Source organism: Perca flavescens, chromosome 23 (assembly GCF_004354835.1).
Source record: "Perca flavescens isolate YP-PL-M2 chromosome 23, PFLA_1.0, whole genome shotgun sequence".
Lineage (NCBI taxonomy): Eukaryota > Metazoa > Chordata > Actinopteri > Perciformes > Percidae > Perca > Perca flavescens.
Genome location: NC_041353.1, coordinates 15,725,200 through 15,744,749, shown reverse-complemented (window position 1 = coordinate 15,744,749; position 19,550 = coordinate 15,725,200). Strand labels below are relative to the sequence as shown.

The following is a 19,550-nucleotide window of genomic DNA, read 5'->3' as shown; positions in this document are numbered from 1 at the left end:
ACCGTTGAAATAAACGTTCATATATTCGTTTCCATGTACTCTGGTGGACTGCAGTTGTGGATGTAGTTATGCCCATCGACTTTATTTATTTTACACAGGCTGCGTGCTCGTTTGTCCCTGGGGGACACCACACACGAGGAGAAATCGGTCCAAAAACAAATCCAACATGTTGGATATCCCCGATTTGAGATCGGAGCGGTCCCGACGTCCTTCCAAGCAGACGAGAGTAGTCTTAACACACCACACACGGCAGGAATATCTGATCAGATTATTTTACGATAATCGGAGCATCCTTAGGATTGTCGGGAGGGGTGAATCGGGGCTAAAATCGGCCTAATTATCCTGCCGTCTGAACCAGGCCTTAAGCCTGGCTCAGACTACAGGAGTTTTAAAATCCTAACCGATTTTGAAATCTGGTTGCAGCACACACTTGAGGAGAATCTTTGCAGATTTTCTTCCCTCAAATCTTAAACATGCTCACACTACAAGATTTGAAAATAGTGGGGCATCACACACTACAAGATATTCTTAAGATTATCTTGCCAGATTTAGCACCTCACGTGACACGATCTCACGGGGAAGCGCATGTAAACAAAATGGATACTGTGTCACGGCAACTTGCTGTAGTAATACTTATCCTTTGTACCAATAAAAAACAAAAGAAAATAAAACGAGCGTGGACGATAATATTATTCAAACAAACTATCGTATTTTCCGGACTATAAATTGCACTTTTTTTCCTACTTTGGCTGGTCCTGCTACTTATAGTCAGGTGCGACTTATATATCAATATATATATAATTTAACATGTTAATTCATACTGAAACATTACTGTCTACAGCCTCGAGAGGGCGCTCTAAGCTTGTGACAACTATATGCTGCTCCTAAAGACAATTGAGAAAGAAAAGAGATAAACTGCAGGTAGTAAAATATGCAGCCAAAAACAGTAATTGAGCAGCAGAAAGAAAGTTTGAAATGAGGGAGAAACTTGTAAAGGGACTGGTGAAAAAGGTTACTCTACTGCAATGAAGAAATCAAAGAAATCAAAGAAAGCTAATCGGCTAATCGCGGGCTGAAAGCTAGATGGCCAGAGGTGGAGGAACAAGTCCACAGGTGGGGGCTTGAACAACGTGCTGCCGGGAGGGGCTTGACAACGGTACGTCTCCACGCCCTGCTACTTGTTCTGTGTGACTTATACTCCGGAGCGATTTATAGTGCAATGCATCTTTTGTTAGACCTGAATGTAGCAGATGATCACTGACCTAGATCTAATGTTTACATTTGCTAGCTAGTGCGCTAGCAACTTTGTACACTCACCCGGTAGGTCCAAATCTGCAGCGATCTTTCCCCAGCTCTTCTCTTTATCCCGATTATGATACTCTTTTGATGATACATTAAACAGACACTTGTGCTGTCGCCACATCTCCACCATCCTTTCTTCCAACTCAGTTGTCCACCGGACCCGTACTACAGCTGCTTTCGCGGACATTTTCAAAAGTTTCCGTCACTTCTGTCTCCTTGCAGACCTGTCTCTCATTGGCTATTGTGGAAGTACTGACGTAATCATAGTCATTTCACGCCCGATTATAATCCTAGATATCAGACATGTTTGATATTATCGGGGCGGCCCCGATGTGTCTGCGAGCAGATCGGGAGGTGCAAGATTCAATCTGTGAACGCCTCACATTACCAGATAATCTGCGCCGAACATCGGGACCGATCGAGGTCCTCGACAAGATTTTTTCTCAGATTCTCGGGAGGGGTAAATCGGGCATTAATCGGCCTAAAACTCCTGTAGTCTGAGCCAGGCTTTAGTCACTTCATGTAATTATGACTGTTCAGGGACGGCGGCCCCTTTAAATGTTCTGAATGCGTGATGACGTTAGACGCTACGGGGTTTTGTTGCTGGTCAGCGGCTTTTTCCTTGTAGAGTTGTTGTCTTGCTAAAAAATAAACGACACACCTACTTGTGTGCTCAACGTGAGAAATTGCCTCTTGTAAATATACTTCAATTTCCACACTGGTGACCCCGACATTAGTCTGCTGGACGGATCCAGAGACACAAAACAATCATGACCACTAACGCTGTTACCCTGAAACTCCCCGAATTCTGGGAATCGTCGGCATCGGCATGGTTCGCCCAGACTGAAGCGCAGTTTGCTCTGCGTGAGATCACCGCGGACACAACAAAGTACTACTACGTTGTGTCGGCTCTCGGAAATTCAACGGCATCTAGAATGGTGAGCCTTCTAAAAACTCCTCCGGCAACTGAGAAGTATAGAGTATACAGGCTTTTCTCCCTTCAAGGACTGGGTGACAGCAAACCGTCTGAGCTCATGGACCGTATGCTGGATCTCTTGGGTGAGCACAGACCAGATTTTCTGTTCATCCAGCTTTTCCTGCGTCAGCTGCCTTCCCAAGTGAGAGCTGCACTAGCCAACACCACAATCACTGACTGTCGGAGACTGGCTGAAGAGGTTGATAAATTTTTCCTGGCGAGTCAGGGAAGTTGTGTGGCCGCGCTTTTTCCCGCGCACATCGCTCCTCTGACGCCGGACGACTCCACCATTCTTGCTGCAACAACTTCTCGTCGGCAGCAGTCTTCTGCCCCCCAAATGCCGTTCGCCATGCAGTTTCGGCGGGTCGGTAAACGCCCGGGCCGGCGCTCAGTAATGGCCATGGGCGTCGGCCGCGTTGGCAGGCTGCTTTTCATCCGTGACAGCATCTCCGGACGGCGTTTTCTGTGCGACACGGGAGCACAGAGGAGCGTCCTACCTGCTTCCCGTTTGGACATGTTGACCGGCAGCCACGGCACCCCTATGGAAGCTGCTAATGGTAGCCCCATCCGCACATACGGGACGAGGTACGTTGAATTGTGTTTCGAAGGACAGCGGTTTGGTTGGGACTTTGTTACAGCGAAAGTTGCCATTCCCCTCCTCGGCTCCGATTTTTTGTGTGCACATGGGCTGTTAGTGGATGTAAAGAACCGCCGTTTGATCGACGCCGTCATGTTCTGTTCTTATACGTGCACGCTCAGCGGAGCTGACTCCATAAGACTGTCTAGCATGCTCTCAGCCGCAGATGTCTTCCACCATTTGCTTGCCGGTTTCCCAGCCCTCACTCAGCCCACTTTCTCTGCATCTGCTGTGAAGCATGGTGTGGAGCACCATCTCACCACTACTGGTCCTACTACTGGTGTCTACGCCCGTGCTCGGCGCCTCGACCCGACCAAGCTTGCCGTGGCAAAAGCTGAGTTTGCGAATATGGAACACCTGGGCATAATCCGCCGATCCAACAGCCCACCTCGTCCCCAAACCTGGTGCCGGCTGGCGCCCCTGTGGGGACTACCAGCGGCTTAATGAGGCAACGACACCTGACGGCCTCCAACCCTGTCCCCACCTCCTGTTACCCCTCTCCCGGGCCTCTCACACTACATGCCCCGCACCCGTGTCAGGACGGGAAGCCGGCCTCAGTGGGGCCTCCCCGACCTCCAGTGCAGCGCACCCGTTGTGGTCGGTTAATACGGCCACCTCCCCGTTGACTGTCTGGCTATCTTCTGATATGGTGAATTCTGGGGGGACGTGTGTAGGGAATGTAACATACATAATTCACCTTATTTGTTAAGTGTGGTTCTACACACTGTTGATTATTAATGCAGCACCTTGTTCTTAATATGGTTCTACATGCAGTGATAAACGTAATACATATACATGTAATTTACTGTCCTTAGTCACTTCATGTAATTATGACGGCGGCCCCTTTAAATGTTCTGAATGCGTGATGACGTTAGACGCTACGGGGTTTTGTCGCTGGTCAGCGCCTTTTTCCTTGTAGAGTTGTTGTCTTGCTAAAAAATAAAACGACACACGCACTCGTGTGCTCAACGTGAGAAATTGCCTCTTGTAAATATACTTCAATTTCCACAATACCATCTTTTAAGTTTTAAGTGGTGAACCTGATAGCCAACAGTGGCTTATATACACATCCAGGAGATATGGGGCAACATTCACAGTCCTTTGGAGTCGTGTTTCTACCACATGATAAATCTAAATCCAATATTCGCTCTTAAGTTTAGTTTGTTTTGTCTCCACCAACTCCAGAGGGAAATATCAGCTCTTTAACTGCGAAATGCTCCACTATGTTCACCAGCTAGTTGTCTTAAATTAGCCATGAAGTGGATATATTTTTTTGCCTTTCCACTAAAAAGTGCTGCCTACGCTGATGAGTGCAATCAGACTGAACCAAAACAGATAAGCCTGACAGAGCTAGTAGGAAATGCGTAGTTGGTCATAATAATTACTTACGGTTTTATCACTACTTGCGACACCTTTCACATACACGTAGCAATCAAGGCGTTGTTAATATAAACATAATGATTAAAGCAGTTTTAAGGGTATAAGGTGCACACTATATTATTGTAAACACTGTTACTTATGGATGCATAAATAAATCTACCCTTTATCCTGCATTTCTTTTTCTCTCTCTGTCTCACACAAAACTTAATCCTCTTGCTAATAGAGCTTTTGCCAGCTCTGCTATTGCACTGCATAACCATCATAAAATAACACTTGGTTCACAATTCACAATTTCACACCACGTTCAGCAGCTATGCGCTAAAGAATATGTGCTAAGACCAACAGAGACATTGTGTTATTTTGCATACACTCGACAAAACAGCACTTAAAATCCTCCCACTCCTCAGAGATCTGAATGAGAAGACCCAAGACGGGAAGCTTTTGAAGGGAATTTACGTGTGTAGCAATGATAGTGACAGCTTAAAAACATGGAATAGGTACTGGTAAAAATGTCCCAATACAAAGATCAATTTTTTTTTTAAAGTGGATGTTGGCAATCAGTGCAAAGCAATTCAGTCTTTAGCATGACATCTAATCCTTCCAATGGAGGAAATGAAATGTGTCCAATAGCCCCAAACTCATGACCTAGGTCATTATTGTTGTTCAATGTAAAGACTTGGATCAATACTTGGGTATTGACTGGCAGTACTCTACATAAATTGCAACCTGCAAAATAAAAATATATTACAGTGTCCCTTGCGTGAGATGACTGTGTTGCAGTTATGTCTTCATGGTTATTTCATCAGAGGTGGTCACACTCACCAGCTCTCTCTTCTCTACTTCAAACCAGCGGGAGATGCCTGGGAGACTCTGGACTAGAGTCAGCGTTGTCCTCTCCACCCACAGGCTCTGCATTAACACACAACACACTTATTAGCTTAGTATTAGCTGATTGCTAAACATATTTATAAAAAAACATAGCTATTTATGCCTGATGTGCCTGATGCACACATGCACTTTATTTCTAGCAGACATCACACTAATTACTGATACATAGTTGGAGAAAACATGCAGAGCGCACGTACTGCCAAACACCCATTTGAAGGTGTGGTTCGGATGTCATGTCTTATATCTCGTATCATCATTCATGTTCCACCACTTACCCTGTCAGCCAGCATTGCTTGTCAATGTGCCAACATCCCACAAGGTCATTCTGACAGCACGCAAACTATGGAAACTCTAGCATTCACTGCAGGCTATTAACAATAGATTTACACTGAAGTGAATCACCTACGGTAACGTTCACACTACGTTTGTTGTAAAAACATCTTGAGACACGTAGAATGGAGAGTAGTTACAATAATTGTAATTTGTGTATTCTATTTACTGACATTTTATAGATTAACTCATCCATCAATTTATCTAAAAAAAACTGTTTGAAAAAAAATCTTAACTCAAGGTCCACTTACTAGCTTTTTCTGGAGCTTTATTTTGTTAAGCTACTGTTTATAAGATCAAGAATTATCCTTAACTTTTAATCTCAGCAAAAGAGTAAGAGTCTCTAAGAGGCTTTATTTTGACACAGCTATGCTTTCAACTAAATGGTAATAGCAGCATGCTAACATGCTCACAGTGACAATGCTAACATGCCAATATTAAGCATGCGTGTTTGTCATGTTCACGTTAGTTTAGCATGTTAGCATGCTTTAATTCGCATTATACTAACTTATTTTAAGCTCAGTTTAGAACCCAACCAAGGACACTTTAGCAGAGCAGATGAGTGCTGACATGCATCATCGATCCAGTGTCCTCAGGGTGAAGAAGGGTCTTCCGACTCACTACAACCCTGCTGCCCTTTATTGATTTTCTGCTTTTTAAGGCAAAAACACCCACCTGAACACTCTTAAAAAAATATGTATTATAGTTTCAGAGCAGGAAGTTAAAAGGAAAAGCTGAAAAAAAATAAAAGTCTTGACCTTTGTAAATTTTTCTGCAGATAGAAACTTCTTGGTTGAATTTTGTAAACTGCTTCCTTTTCTTCTTTATAATGACTGATCACACCATATCCTGGCTGCTGCACACTCTTGTCACCATGCACAAGTTTATCATACATATTATTCCCACCTGAAGGCCAGATCGAAATGTGATATTATGATTCAATTTGGCCAAATATCTTTGATGGAACTGAGATGAAATGACTGCATGGAGCATGTGTGTGTATGTTGGTGTTAATATTTATGAGCCTAATATCAGGGTCTTTGTGGTGTGTGTATGTGTTTAGAGTGCATGAAGCTGTGTGGGTTTGCATGTGTGTAACTGAATCAGGCTGTAAAGACTGCAATTGCACAGTTTTGAATGGTACCCAAGTATAATTAGTGATACCCGAGTCACGATGAATAAAACATGCACTACACACAAACTAATACCTGGGCGCAGGTTAAAAACTATCATTACCTACACAGGCCTATGATCGATGAACCAGGTAGAGAAGGAAGGAAATTGAGCGGTTTCACATCAGTCTGCAGTGAAAAAATGCTAATGACCCTAAATGCATCATTTTAAATTCTGAAATATAAAAAAGATTTTTCAGAGCACGGCATTTAGCAGCTTCTCCACAAGCTGTAACAGGCTCCAAGTTCATTATCTAAAAGCTGATCTCCACAAAATTGACAAATTCATAGAGGGAAGAAGAGATGAAAATACTCAAAAGCAGAGAAATGCCTGTGTCTCTTATATAGTATGTGTCTACTTTCTGTGCTTTGCGTGTCAGCAGCTGTCTATCTTCATCATCATCATCATCTTTCTCATCCCCCCCCCCCCCCCACCACGTACCTTGAACTCATTCTCCTTGTCTTTGGTACCCTTGTGAAAGGGCCGGTCATATCTGAACCTCCAGATGTGATTGAACTTGTAGAAGCTTTTGATGTTGTCAGGCACTCCGTCTCTCTGCAGCACATCTTGACTCTCTGGGATGGGGGTAACAGCATAGATCTGCAGGTCTGGAAGCACCGGACGTTAAGGAAAAGTACAAGAGAGTGACAAGGGAAAGCACTAAAACTGACAAGAATTCTTCATTGACCTGAAAGAACATGAGAAATTGCGGATACGCTCACACAGAGGACAAGGGACACACACAGGCAGGGGTTTACAGGGTGGTTAAGTATGTGTCTTTGAGATAACTAGATCTCTCCTGCAATCTTGTTTCATTAGTCACACACACTTTTATTTACATCCACACAGAAACCCTGCCAAGGGTATACAACTGTAATAGAGGCCTTTTGCTACTCCTACCACACTCCAAAAGAATGCATATGCAACCACACACGTCATGCTGGTACACAATCAGTGCACAAAAGAAGAACACATAAACATAAAAACTAAACAGAGAAACAAAAACGCAAAAGAAAGAAAGTCAAGGCGTTTTTGTTGTTCTCTTAAACAAGAAATGACAGACACACTACAAGACTCGTCATTTTGAGCAATGGAGGAGGAGAGAGGAGCAGGAAGTGATGCAGTGTTTCTCTGCGCTGCTCAGGCTCATCCTGCTCATCATGAGCAACCAAGCTCAGGAGGGACTTGACCAGGGAAATATCAGTTAGGACAGCTACTGTACATTCATTTATATGCATGAGTGTTTGCAACAAGGCTATACAGGTGGGCGAGCAACCCGATAGGGATTCTATTGATTGCATAATTCATTCAAACGATCCCAGTCTATTTTTCAGTGAGTGGGAAGCTCAAACTAGCAAACATGTCCCATAAATACATAACAAAAAGAAAGCAGAGTATTTTCATCATGTCTTTCTGTCCTCCATCTGGCTTTCTTTTAGTGCTGCTCTCTAGAGTCAATGTGTCGCTATGCCACAAAGTCTTTGCTTTCCTCTGCCTCTCCCTCTATAACAGTCCCATATATTAGTGTGAATTATTAAAAAGGTTTCCATATTGTACAGATCAATTTGAACACGCGGCATGAAAATGAAGACTTTAGCTCTCAATGTGAGTCGGTGACGTGTTGGTTTCAGAAGTGGGGGCACAAAATGAAGTCAAATACTGAACACAAGTGGGAGAGCCTCACAGGACTATTGACAGGCACAAAAGTAATTGTTTCATACACCCTCCAATCGTGTCCACGTACAAACATTTGACACTTTCAGTCTGCACACAACAGTGCTGAGGTCTGTTTGGGTATTTTGTATGTTTCTATAATATGTGTCCATGTTATGTCCATGTGTCCATAATGTTGTGAATGCCAGGGGGGTTTGTGAGCTCAGGGGCAGTCGGTGGCAAAATTGCTCAGATTTGTTCCAGAGCACCACATGAGCAGAGCCACAACACCAATCTAAAATGTGTACTGTTACAATAAATGTTTGATGTGACAGTCTTGGCTGAACTTAATTTAAAGACATGTCCATCAAATTTGTTATTGTGCTTTTCATAATAATAGTGGTTTAACAAACAAAATGAGAAAGGTTAAGTAAAGCATTGTATTATTAATGTCATTATATAAATATATATATATTTATTATCATAAGATATACAATGTCAGATTGGCCTGTTAAAAAAAGAGCATATATTTGATTGTTGTTTGATTCCAGCATTTTTTTAGGAGAATATTAAAGTAACTGTAGATCTTAGTAGTATATTTATGTGAAAACTGACTCAGATGGTAGGGCAGACAGTATGTAGTCTGACAGACAAAACCCAGGGTAAAAATGTCCTTGAAGCACTCAAGGAGACCCAGATGAATGTAATATTACATTTTTTCATTATTTTAGAGCTTCTCTGATCTAAATTATAGAGCCAGAAAAAAATTTAAAACATTTTTTGTAAGGTTTGTCCCCAGTGAAAATCCTGCCTCTACATCTGTATGATCATAGTGTGTTTGATCGTGTTTTCTTGTATGAGATTCTGAATGCAGCAAGTGATATGTAGAGCTGTGTGTGCGCGCGTGTGTGTGTGTGTGTGTGTGTGTGTGTGTGTGTGTGTGTGTGTGTGTGTGTGTGTGTGTGTGTGTGTGTGTGTGTGTGTGTGTGTGTGTGTTTTTGTGAATGAGCCTTTGATAATGAAAAGAAAGAGATTGCGAGAGATGGAAGGAGGCATGGAGTATGATAGCGTGTGTTTCGTTACAGGTAATTGTGTGGATGCAAACACAAAGCATGCAATCTGTAAGCCTCTGTGCATCTATACTGCGCTGTTGTCATTTCTTATGCAGCGCCGCACATTTCACTGCTCAGCACGGTCCATGCTTGTGAATTCATTTTGTATGTGCCTCTTTCTATAGCAAGGATACACTGTGCGTCTGCCTGGTATATGGTCTGGTCTGGCTGGTTGACGTGCTGCATGGCGATGGCGTGGGGGAACTCGTTGAGCATCCGCTGCTGGAAAGCCTCCAGCCTCTCGTAGTCATGGCCGCGGCACACAAACTCCTTATTCTGCAGAGGGCAAGGATGGGGGGGAGCAGCGGACAGCGTGGAGTTAGCTTGACATCTAGTGGTCGCACATCGCAACTGCAAACTCCACCAAGGACATGGCCTGTTACATCATTAAATGGTATTGAATAAGAGTTGCTGAATGTCACCTCACACTGGAGGAGTCTTATATAAGAAAAGTTCATTCTTCCTACAGGTCTATTTCTCCTTTGGAGAAGGTAAAATAATGACTCTATTCAACTTGCAATTGACGAAGGGGAATAAGACAAAAAGGGAATATGGAGATTTCTTTACCCTTAAGAAGAAAGGAAACTTCTTTCCATAGAAACCCACTCTGAAGAATTCAGGTTCTAGTCTTTGCTGGTCCATTATCTTGTCATAAAGAGAGGCTTCCATCATCTGGCAATGAAAATAAAAGGACAGTATTGAATATAAACCAACAGCATACAACCTATAAGGGATGTGGTGCGTTGACAAAAGCATAGTTATTTTAAAGCAGATTAATTAGTAGGTGCAAAATACGAATACAACTACATTTCTTTTTAGTTTTCCTTAATGACCCCATCATCACATGGTAAGACTGTGTCTCTATAGCTTGCTTATTGTGGACAACTCACCCTCATCTTGCTTAAGTTCCTGTAGTCGTAGTAAGACTCATATTGGTCTGCCAGTTCTCTGCACAGGATGATGCCGTTTTCCCAACACTGAAGACATAAAAACTCACACACTTATTCACCCTCATGCTCACTGTGTCCTGTCTCAAAAGAAAGCAAATATAACAAAAATCGAGGAAACTCATTAACTAGTATAATATGAACAGAAGGCTTAATAAAAACTCGCTCTGCAGTAGTGCTGTTAAGCTGTATTTCCCCCACTGGATGGCACTGGTGAGTCAACAACATTAAAAATCCAATCTAACCTCTTCATGCAGGTACACGCAGCACCCAGCCATCTTGCTAATTAAATGAAAAGCTTTCCTTTCCTGCTGCATTCTGATCCCTGTGCGGCAGCACCGGCAGATGGCATGGCTCGTGAATGTGAAGGGAAATTGGACTATGAGTAACGAGGGGAGCAGTTTTAATGATTCCGCAGAGCGATGTTATTTCATCAGAGATACTAAAGTTTTTGTGTGTGTGTGTGTGTGTGTGTGTGTGTGTTAGTGTGTGTGTGTGTGTGTGTGTGTGTGTATATGAATGTAATTTTGGAGGGTTTCCATAATGCCACTTTTCCCTGAGAGTGCAGAACAGTGGCAAAGGTAGTTAGGATAAAGAGGGGAGTAGGGGGAGGAAGACAGAAAAAAGATCTACTTCCTGAGTAACAGAAAGAAAGCAAAGTCTGTGAACTAGTCTGTGAATGCTGCTGCATCCCGACTCAGCAGAGCTCCATTTAAGCTACCAATCTCACGGTTCATTCTTAGCTGCTGCCTAAAACCAACACACCAATGCAAGTCACGTTTTGCCCGTCTGTCTTGCTGTCATCATGTCCCATAATATTTCTTGAAGGAACGGTGTAGAATATTGTGGGACCATACTGATCCTGCTTTAATTACATCTGCTTAAAGCGAGGAGGTGTGGATGCCTCGAGCCGTTGTCACAGTTCACTACAGGTAGAAATTAAATGTCTGACTCTGACCGCAGGTGACAGATATTTCTATTGCTCCATACAGCTTACAGCTCTGCTCTCCTCTCTTATGAAGGGATTTCATTTCATGTGAATGACGTCACGTCTCCACTAAACAAGCAGGGAATTCCAGTTCTCTCATCTTCCATTCATGAGTATTAATGTTTCATGAATTGTTAAAGCGTATGAGGTTCAAATTCATGTAAACATGGCTGGTATGTATTTATTCTAAACAAATGGAATGGAATGAAAATGAAAATATTTCAACGCCAGGTATGAATGAGAGTTACATTTTACAATTTGCATGAGAAGCTGACATCCAATGTTTAGAAGCCACTTGTCCTGCTTGTTTTGCAACTTGTAGGTACAGTGTTTCTCTGAGTTGGTACCTACTAAAAACAGAGCTTATATGATTTATTTTTTTGCATACAAAACCCAATCGAGGAAGCAGTAGCTTTACATTTTGTCATGATGTTTCTTTACATAAAGGCAATGGAGGATAATAGCTTGTTGATACCAACATGTCTTAAAGCTGTGTGCAATTATCTTTATATACCCATGGAAAAAGTAGTTCTACAGTGTGCTACAAAAGCACTGAAGGAAGGAATTGTCTTGTTTCTGTCTAACAGTCAACTAAGGACTGCAAATGTAGAATGTGGGGGGGGGATTCAAGCTCACCTTCCCTCTGTCAAAGTTCTGGACGATTGTGAGATGCAGATACTCTTTTCTTTGCCACTCGCTCTGCATGGGGTAGTTGAGGAACTCTCTGAGCGGCCTGTCTGACCATTCCAGTAACTCATCGTACAGAAGCAGAGTGTATGATGCCTCTGAGAAACACGCAGACACAGGACAAACAGTCAGGAGATTATATGCATATTACGGGAGCAGTTCAGAAGAATACATTTGGACATACAAGGATAACAAGATGAAAGGACAGCAGGTGTACACATATTACCACATACAGTAAGACCTAGGGCTGTGCAATTAATCAAATTTGTAATCGCGATCACAATTTTGGCTCCTAACGATCACAAAAACAATGCTATTTTAAATATTATATTTGTATATTTTGTAGGGGAAGTCAAAAAGTTCAAACGGGAAAAGTATTGAGGGAAATGTCACAGCTCAAGGCGTTTTCACTGTTGATTTGTTTATGGGTTTGAGTGTTGTTGTTTTTTTTTATTCAATAATTGCAACATCTTTCCAAAAGTCAAAGAGTAATCGTGTTAATAATCATGATTTCAAAATTGGCCAAAAATAATCGTGAATATTTTTGTCCTCCATAACTGAGCAGCCCTAGTTAGACAGCAATAACATATCTCCCACTCATGCTAACACCTACACTCATACAAATACTGTATGTTACATTCATTCCTTTTGACGCACCTGTGTAGTTTTGTGCTTTCAAGTGCAGGTCGTACAGTTTGTGAATGTAGCGGATGTACATCTCCTCTTTGTTTAGCTCAGTTTTGTAGAAGTTCTGACCGGAGCAGTGGGTGGTTCGGTGATGATTGAGGACAAAAGAATCACAAGAGAGAGAGGGAGTTTGAGATGCAAATGAGGACACATTTTGTTGTGATGATTGTTCGATGGTAGAGGTACACTAATATAGTTCAGCCTTCTGATCAGCAGTGACTTCTGATCCCTCTGCCTACACACCCAGGTGCTCTTACAGATGACTGCACTTACATAAGGACTAAGAACTAGCAGGCAGGAGGGCCTGACAATAGAAAGAACAGAGTTTTGTCTATAAGTCAAAGAAATGTAAGACACCAAAGTATGAAGTAATCAGAGACTAATAATGGATCCTACAAAATACACAACAATAAAAAGCAATCATTATAAAAACAGCCTGAACTGAAAAAATTAACTAGCATACATATCACATTTTTTGATTGTTGGAGAATTCTTTATCACCAAAAGGGTGGAAACTTTACAGGACTTGTATTAACAGAAGATAAAAAATGAATCACGGTTGCTACGCTCATACATTCTATTATAGCACAAATGAAGATTGCTCCGATACGTAAAAAAGGTAAGAACTACTAAAAAGACTTAAGCCATTATTAAAACGTCTTCAACTTAATGCAAATATTAAAAGGAATAGTTTGATATTTTGAGACATAACGTATTCTCTTTGTTGCCCAGAGTTAGATAAGATGAATACCACTCTCCTGCCTGTGTGTTAAATATGAAGTAGGAGTAGGTTAGCTTATCTTAGCATAAAAAGTGGAAGCAGAGGTAAACAGCTAGCCTGGCTCTCAAGAAGATGCATTAAAACAATCATTTTGTTGAAGATGTGATTTTGTAACAGCCAGAAACAAGTCAGAAATCAGTTGCTAGTAACACTAAAAGTATATGCAGTTTTAGACAACCAACCAGACTCACCACTCACTACTCACCAGTAAGCTGACAGTACATCCAATCTTTTTTCCATCCACTTCTCCTAGCTTCATACAGTCCCTGTGATAGAAACATTATAAAGACATGCAAAGCTATGACTTAAGTGGCGACGAAGAAAAAAATAATTCACAAAGCATGTATGCATGTTTCGGAGAATGTATGTATGTGCGCACTCTCACCTATAGTCCAGCAATCTCTCCATTAAGCGAGTGACGGTAGCGATCAGAGAGATTCCACTCTCCCTCCAGGTCTCTCTCTCAATCTTCTTCAGCAGGCTGGAGGACAAGATAGAGAGATGTTGAGATCAAAAGAGACAAAAGAGAGCGAATGGGAAAGGAAAGGTGATGGGGGGAGGATACGGGGAGGCAAAAAAGAAGAAGAAATTAATACAAAAGAAAAGGAGGCAAAGCAAAGATGAAATCAATCCCAGTCACACCAGTGTCACCTATGCTTGCTGGCCTGCCTGTGGGAGTTAAAATAAAATACCCAAGGTGGCTAAAATAAATAAATAAATCACAATAGCTAATATACTGTTTTGTCACCTTAATAGATTTTTAGAATTGATTGGTTACCTTGATTCTACATACACATCACAGCCAAAATACTGCAAAAATAGCTTTTGGCTGACCCTTCCCGCTGTTCCCCCTCACACAGACATAGAGAGAACAAAGAGGAGAGCGTCTTACCTAGGGTACGGACCAAACAGAGGAATTCTACTCCAGGCGGGAAGCATAGGCGGAATAAATTAATATTAATATGATTAATATCAGCACACACTCACACACGTTAGTTAAGGGGTTAGTGGAGTTAGTAGGAGGAAAATAAATTAAGAAACTAAATAGACTCAATAAATCAAATAGGCAAGAAAAGATTAAAGTAGGCTAAAATCATAAACATAAGGATTAAAACTAACTTGTGATCTGCATTCAGGCTGAATTAGATACTGGCATTTTAATAATATTTAATAATGATTCATAATCATATTATATTGCAAAATATATGGTAAATATAGATATGTAGTTTTAATAATATTCAGTGATATTACAATGTTTTCTGTAATGTTTCACATGTAAAGAATGGTGGGAAAGAGAATGATTGACTATGAAAGACAAAGGGATAATTACAGTAGATGTATATTGATAAAATACTTATCAAGATCGCACTTTGATTCACATCTATGTGATAGTAAAAGAGACATACAGTATGTATGTGAATCAGAAAAATTTTAATGCAATAATGTTTTTGGAAGCTAAGTTGAAATCTAGGGCTGAGTCCAAATATAGTAGTCCTTTGTGAAGGTTGACATAAAAATATGAACAGGCACAAAAAGAAGTAGGGACACGGACACACACACACACACACACACACACACACACACACACACACACACACACACACACACACACACACACACACACACACACACACACACACACACACACACACACACACACAGACTGCGTGAGCACATACACTAAGCATGCAGGAGCACAAACCTGGTGACACAAGGACAGTGTGCACAAGGACAGGCCACAGAGGAGGTGAGAGTGAAGATGAAGTTGAATACTGATCACTTACCTCTCATTGTTATATTAGCAATGGACACAATCTAAATAAAGAACTACCCACTGCATTTTTCTTAAAGACTAATGATTTGTGAAATTTCAATTTAAAAAAATTTACTCTTTATTAGAAACATGTTCTGTAATCAGTCTTTTTTTTCTATTCAGGTAAAAGAGCATTCCCATTAATACGGTTATATGTGCTCTTTGGCTGACAGGCTTAAAAGCTCTTTTTCAATTAGGAATACTTAGACATATCTACTTACAGATAACGTGGCCCTTTTTACTGAGGCAAACAAGCTGCGAGATGCAGCCTGCCTGATGAAGCCTTCTGTGGGCTTCAATGAACACAGCTATTTTGTCTGTTAGTGGAAGTTGTAGTTATCCCTGTATCCTGAACTGGCTTCTTTAATTGACATTTATTTATTGAAGAGGAGTAACCCCTTGAGATGAAACCATCTCGTTTTCGAGGGGGTCCTCTAGTTCAGGTACAGAAATTTACAGTGACCTTACAGCGGCAGTCAAACAGAAAACAAAAAAAACAACAACTTACTTTACAATAATAGTAAGTGCAAAAATATACAATACATAACTTATACAAACAGGACATTCACTCATACAAGACTCTCCATAGGTTGCTCACTCATCCCTCAACAAAGTGAACACATGATCTATGTGAAATATAAAATATATAAGTACCGAAACACACATCTAGACACCAGTAAACACGTATGCACACATAAATGCAAATGTAAGGAATTAATGCACCATGCTTAAAGTAGGTTTCATTTAGTCCCGTTTAAGGGTATCAAGTGGTAACCACTATGGAGCAGTGGTGAAGTAGTTGCCACCAATAATGCCCCAGCATCTTTATTTTGGCCTTTACTGTGACTTTACTGTTAAGCTCATTCTTGAGTGGCTCCATGGGACACATTATATTAACACAATGGCCACCTCATTCAATCCCTTTTCCTTTAAAATCCTAATTAGACAAATGTAAGTAAGTATGCACCCAAGTGCCCCTCGTCCCCATATTTTCTGTTTCTATTGCTGTTCCTTTCTCAAACTCACATGCTGTTGAAGAGCTCCCTGTACGTCTCATCTCCCTTGCCCTCAGACATCAGGCTGTCCAACTTGTCGATCAGCTTGGCCTCCACCTGTGAGAAAGAAAAAGCATTTCAATCTCAAAGGGGCTCCCGGTTCAAAAGATACTGATAAAATGACTGAGAGGAAGAGCGGCAGGGGTGTTTTAGAGATTAAAACTGAACAGTGTGGGGGATCAAATCACTTCACGTCATGTCATGTCAAAGTCAGTCACACGGCAAAGTAAAGGCAAGTGCCTCTGACATGTTTTTATGGTTTATGACTTAATCTTAATCTTCATGAAAAAGTGTATCGCCAACACCAGAGTGCAAGATGGTGGGGAAAAAATGACCTTTGGATATTGTTAGGAACTTTCATTCGCATCACCACTCACCTACATTATTTTACCTTGCAAAACAATTTTACATTCAACCCATTTATGTGTTATCTATAGTTTTTACCTACAAATAGTTGATTCACTAAAGCGGTTTCATGACATTTACAACAATTATGTGAAAGAGCATCTGCTATCATAATCAAAATTACCTAAAAGCTTGGCCGTAGCTTGGTAACTTAGCGACACTGTAGCATACCCTAACTTAAAAAGATAGATTCCAATGTTTGCAATTATGATAAATTTATGATGTAAATGTCAAATAAACATTACAAGTTAAAATATTGAGGAAAAGGAAAAAATGAGGAAAGCATAATATATTTGCTTATAACAAAAACATTGTGAGATTCTAATTCTGGTGACTTTTGACCGACTAGAGTGAAGTTGCCAATGACCTGTGCGTGTAAGGGTTAAACTTGCAATTAAATATGAGTTTTCGGCTTCTATTTTTAACAGCTGTTTACTTGTTTGAAATTGCCACTGCGTCTCTGCTCCCAGTCCATCATGTCATGGAAGATGGGGATCATGACATTCCTCAGATCAGGCTGAGGCACCAGCGTCACTTCCAGGAATGGACCAATCATCGCTGGGATGAAGTTCAACTTGTGTTCTCCTGGAGGCGAAACAGAGGTCAACATACAGTAGAGGTTAGGCTCTCACTTCATCCCTGAACACATCGTGTTGTTGATTTCAGAGGCAATTTGGCCAACTCTGGAACGCAAACTACCACAGGCTGCTCTGATAATTTGGTTTAAGTGCACTGCACTCCAACCAAATTGATGCAGTATTTTAATAATAATCACAGCGCCTGTGTTACTTAAAATGTAATAATGTTAGTGGAATGACTTGCATTACATTGACATCAAATAAAACAAAAATAAAGTGACTGCAAAATGTATTTCAAATTGGGCAAAAACACACTTGAATACACATAATAACGCTATAACTCAATATAAAAACAAAACAAATGCTATAACAAAATTGCACAGATTCATACCAGACAGAGAACAAAGGGTTGAGAGCACCCAGCTGGTTGCCATTGTGACAGATAGTTGTTGGCACAAAGAAAAAAAGGCTGAGAGTTTTGTTTAATCAGTCAACAAAAGGCAAACAATACAGAATGCATTTGTCTTTACGTTCTCTGATGTTAGTGCGTCACACGGACGTCAAGAACACTACTTTTGCATCAGAATAGGAATAAATATGGAGAATTATTACAGGCGTGTTGTTATATATATGCATGTAAAAGATACCTACTGCTGGAATGAAAGACCGACAGTTGCCTTGACAGCACTTTATTTGCAGCACCGCTCGGATCAAGTTAAATATTACTATAAGTCTTTTCTAAAAAAAAGACTCTCATTGGATGTAGGAGTAAATTTAGGAATAAAGCAGTCCACGTGAACCATGAGCATTAAAATGACTTTTATCGTCTTACCTAAATTCTGCCACATGCTGAAGATCTCACAGCCCATCATCACCCTCATGTCACCATATCTGCATGAAAAGATATAATGGTTAGAAATATGTGCCTGCTGCAGGTAAATACAGAGAGAAACAGTGAGAACAGCCTGTTAAGTAGTCATTATTCTGTATGTGGCCTACAGTATACTTTGAGTGTGTGTAACCGTTTTGACAGAGAATGGGAGCAGGACAGGACATGGCTCATTAGAGGCCACTGTAACACATGCAGCAACGAATGCCGAGTGTGTGTACATACGCATTTGCAAACAAACAGAACTTACTTTTCTAGTATCTTCTTCCTCTTGGAGGGAGAGAAGGACTCCAGCTGAAGACAGGGCTGGTTGATAAATATTACAGACAGATAGAAGTACGAGTCCCACACCTGAAAATGACAGCAAAAAAAATAGCATTGTGTCAATGCTGTGCATAAACATCCTCCTTCAACTTGACCTTTCAGGGAATTTAGGCAGAAAACTAGATAATATGCCTCAGGTAGCTGGATTTGAGTTTTCAGTGGTTTATTGTGGTACAAACTGTACAACAACAGCTGTTAAATTCAGTCACCAAAAAAATATAACCCTCCTTTAAACACCGTCATTTTCCGCTAATTCTATTGTCTGCCTCAAGCTTTTGGCTAACGGTTTGCTCTGTTTAATGTTTGTGTCTCTGTGAAGGCTTTTGTTTGTGTGATGTAAAAAAAAGTTCAAGTATATTCAGCTTGAGTATCAAGTAGCACTGTAGCATTGCTCAGACACACACACACACACACACACACACACACACACACACACACACACACACACACACACACACACACACACACACACACACACACACACACACACACACACACACACACACACACAGATGTTGACAGAGCCGCCTACCTTGTAGTCAAACTTGTCATTGAGGAAGTTTTTCCTCAGAGCGTCAGACAGGTAGAGGACAGTTGTGATGATGACACTAAAAGAACAAGAGAAAGAGAGGAGGAGGTGGAGAGGGTTATTGTGTTAGCTTACAGGTAAATGCATCACCATGAACTATTGACAGACTATTCAAATGGCCCGTTTGTAGAGTGATAGTAAAGAGGTGAAACTGAAGACACATTTGCAATTACATCCCATGATGATGAGGGCCAAATATAAAAACCCAAGGGAAACACAAAACCCAGCAACGTGGCACTCTCGTCTCTCTATGACCTGAAGTTGTGAAGTTCCAGTCTTCTGAATTTAAAGAAACATTTGTGAGTTAGAGTCTGCAGTAGATACAAGCATGTCATTGACCTTTATGTATCAGATCG

General features: G+C 41.1%; 1 protein-coding gene across 3 annotated transcripts in view; it reads right to left on the bottom strand.

Moving 5' to 3' along the window:
- The window catches only part of dock4b (dedicator of cytokinesis 4b), a 120,279-nt gene that overhangs the window by 19,254 nt on the left and 81,475 nt on the right, over positions 1-19,550 (bottom strand). For all 3 annotated transcript variants that reach the window (XM_028570312.1, XM_028570313.1, XM_028570314.1), the window contains exons 28-41: positions 19,138-19,213; positions 18,532-18,632; positions 18,225-18,283; positions 17,251-17,399; positions 16,381-16,466; positions 13,927-14,022; positions 13,747-13,807; positions 12,731-12,824; positions 12,023-12,171; positions 10,342-10,428; positions 10,019-10,123; positions 9,586-9,727; positions 7,128-7,294; positions 5,118-5,204 (exon numbers count right to left, since the gene is read on the bottom strand). In XM_028570312.1, the coding sequence (XP_028426113.1) occupies positions 5,118-5,204; positions 7,128-7,294; positions 9,586-9,727; positions 10,019-10,123; positions 10,342-10,428; positions 12,023-12,171; positions 12,731-12,824; positions 13,747-13,807; positions 13,927-14,022; positions 16,381-16,466; positions 17,251-17,399; positions 18,225-18,283; positions 18,532-18,632; positions 19,138-19,213 (1,459 nt within the window). The remainder of the gene's footprint in view (positions 1-5,117; positions 5,205-7,127; positions 7,295-9,585; positions 9,728-10,018; positions 10,124-10,341; positions 10,429-12,022; positions 12,172-12,730; positions 12,825-13,746; positions 13,808-13,926; positions 14,023-16,380; positions 16,467-17,250; positions 17,400-18,224; positions 18,284-18,531; positions 18,633-19,137; positions 19,214-19,550) is intronic.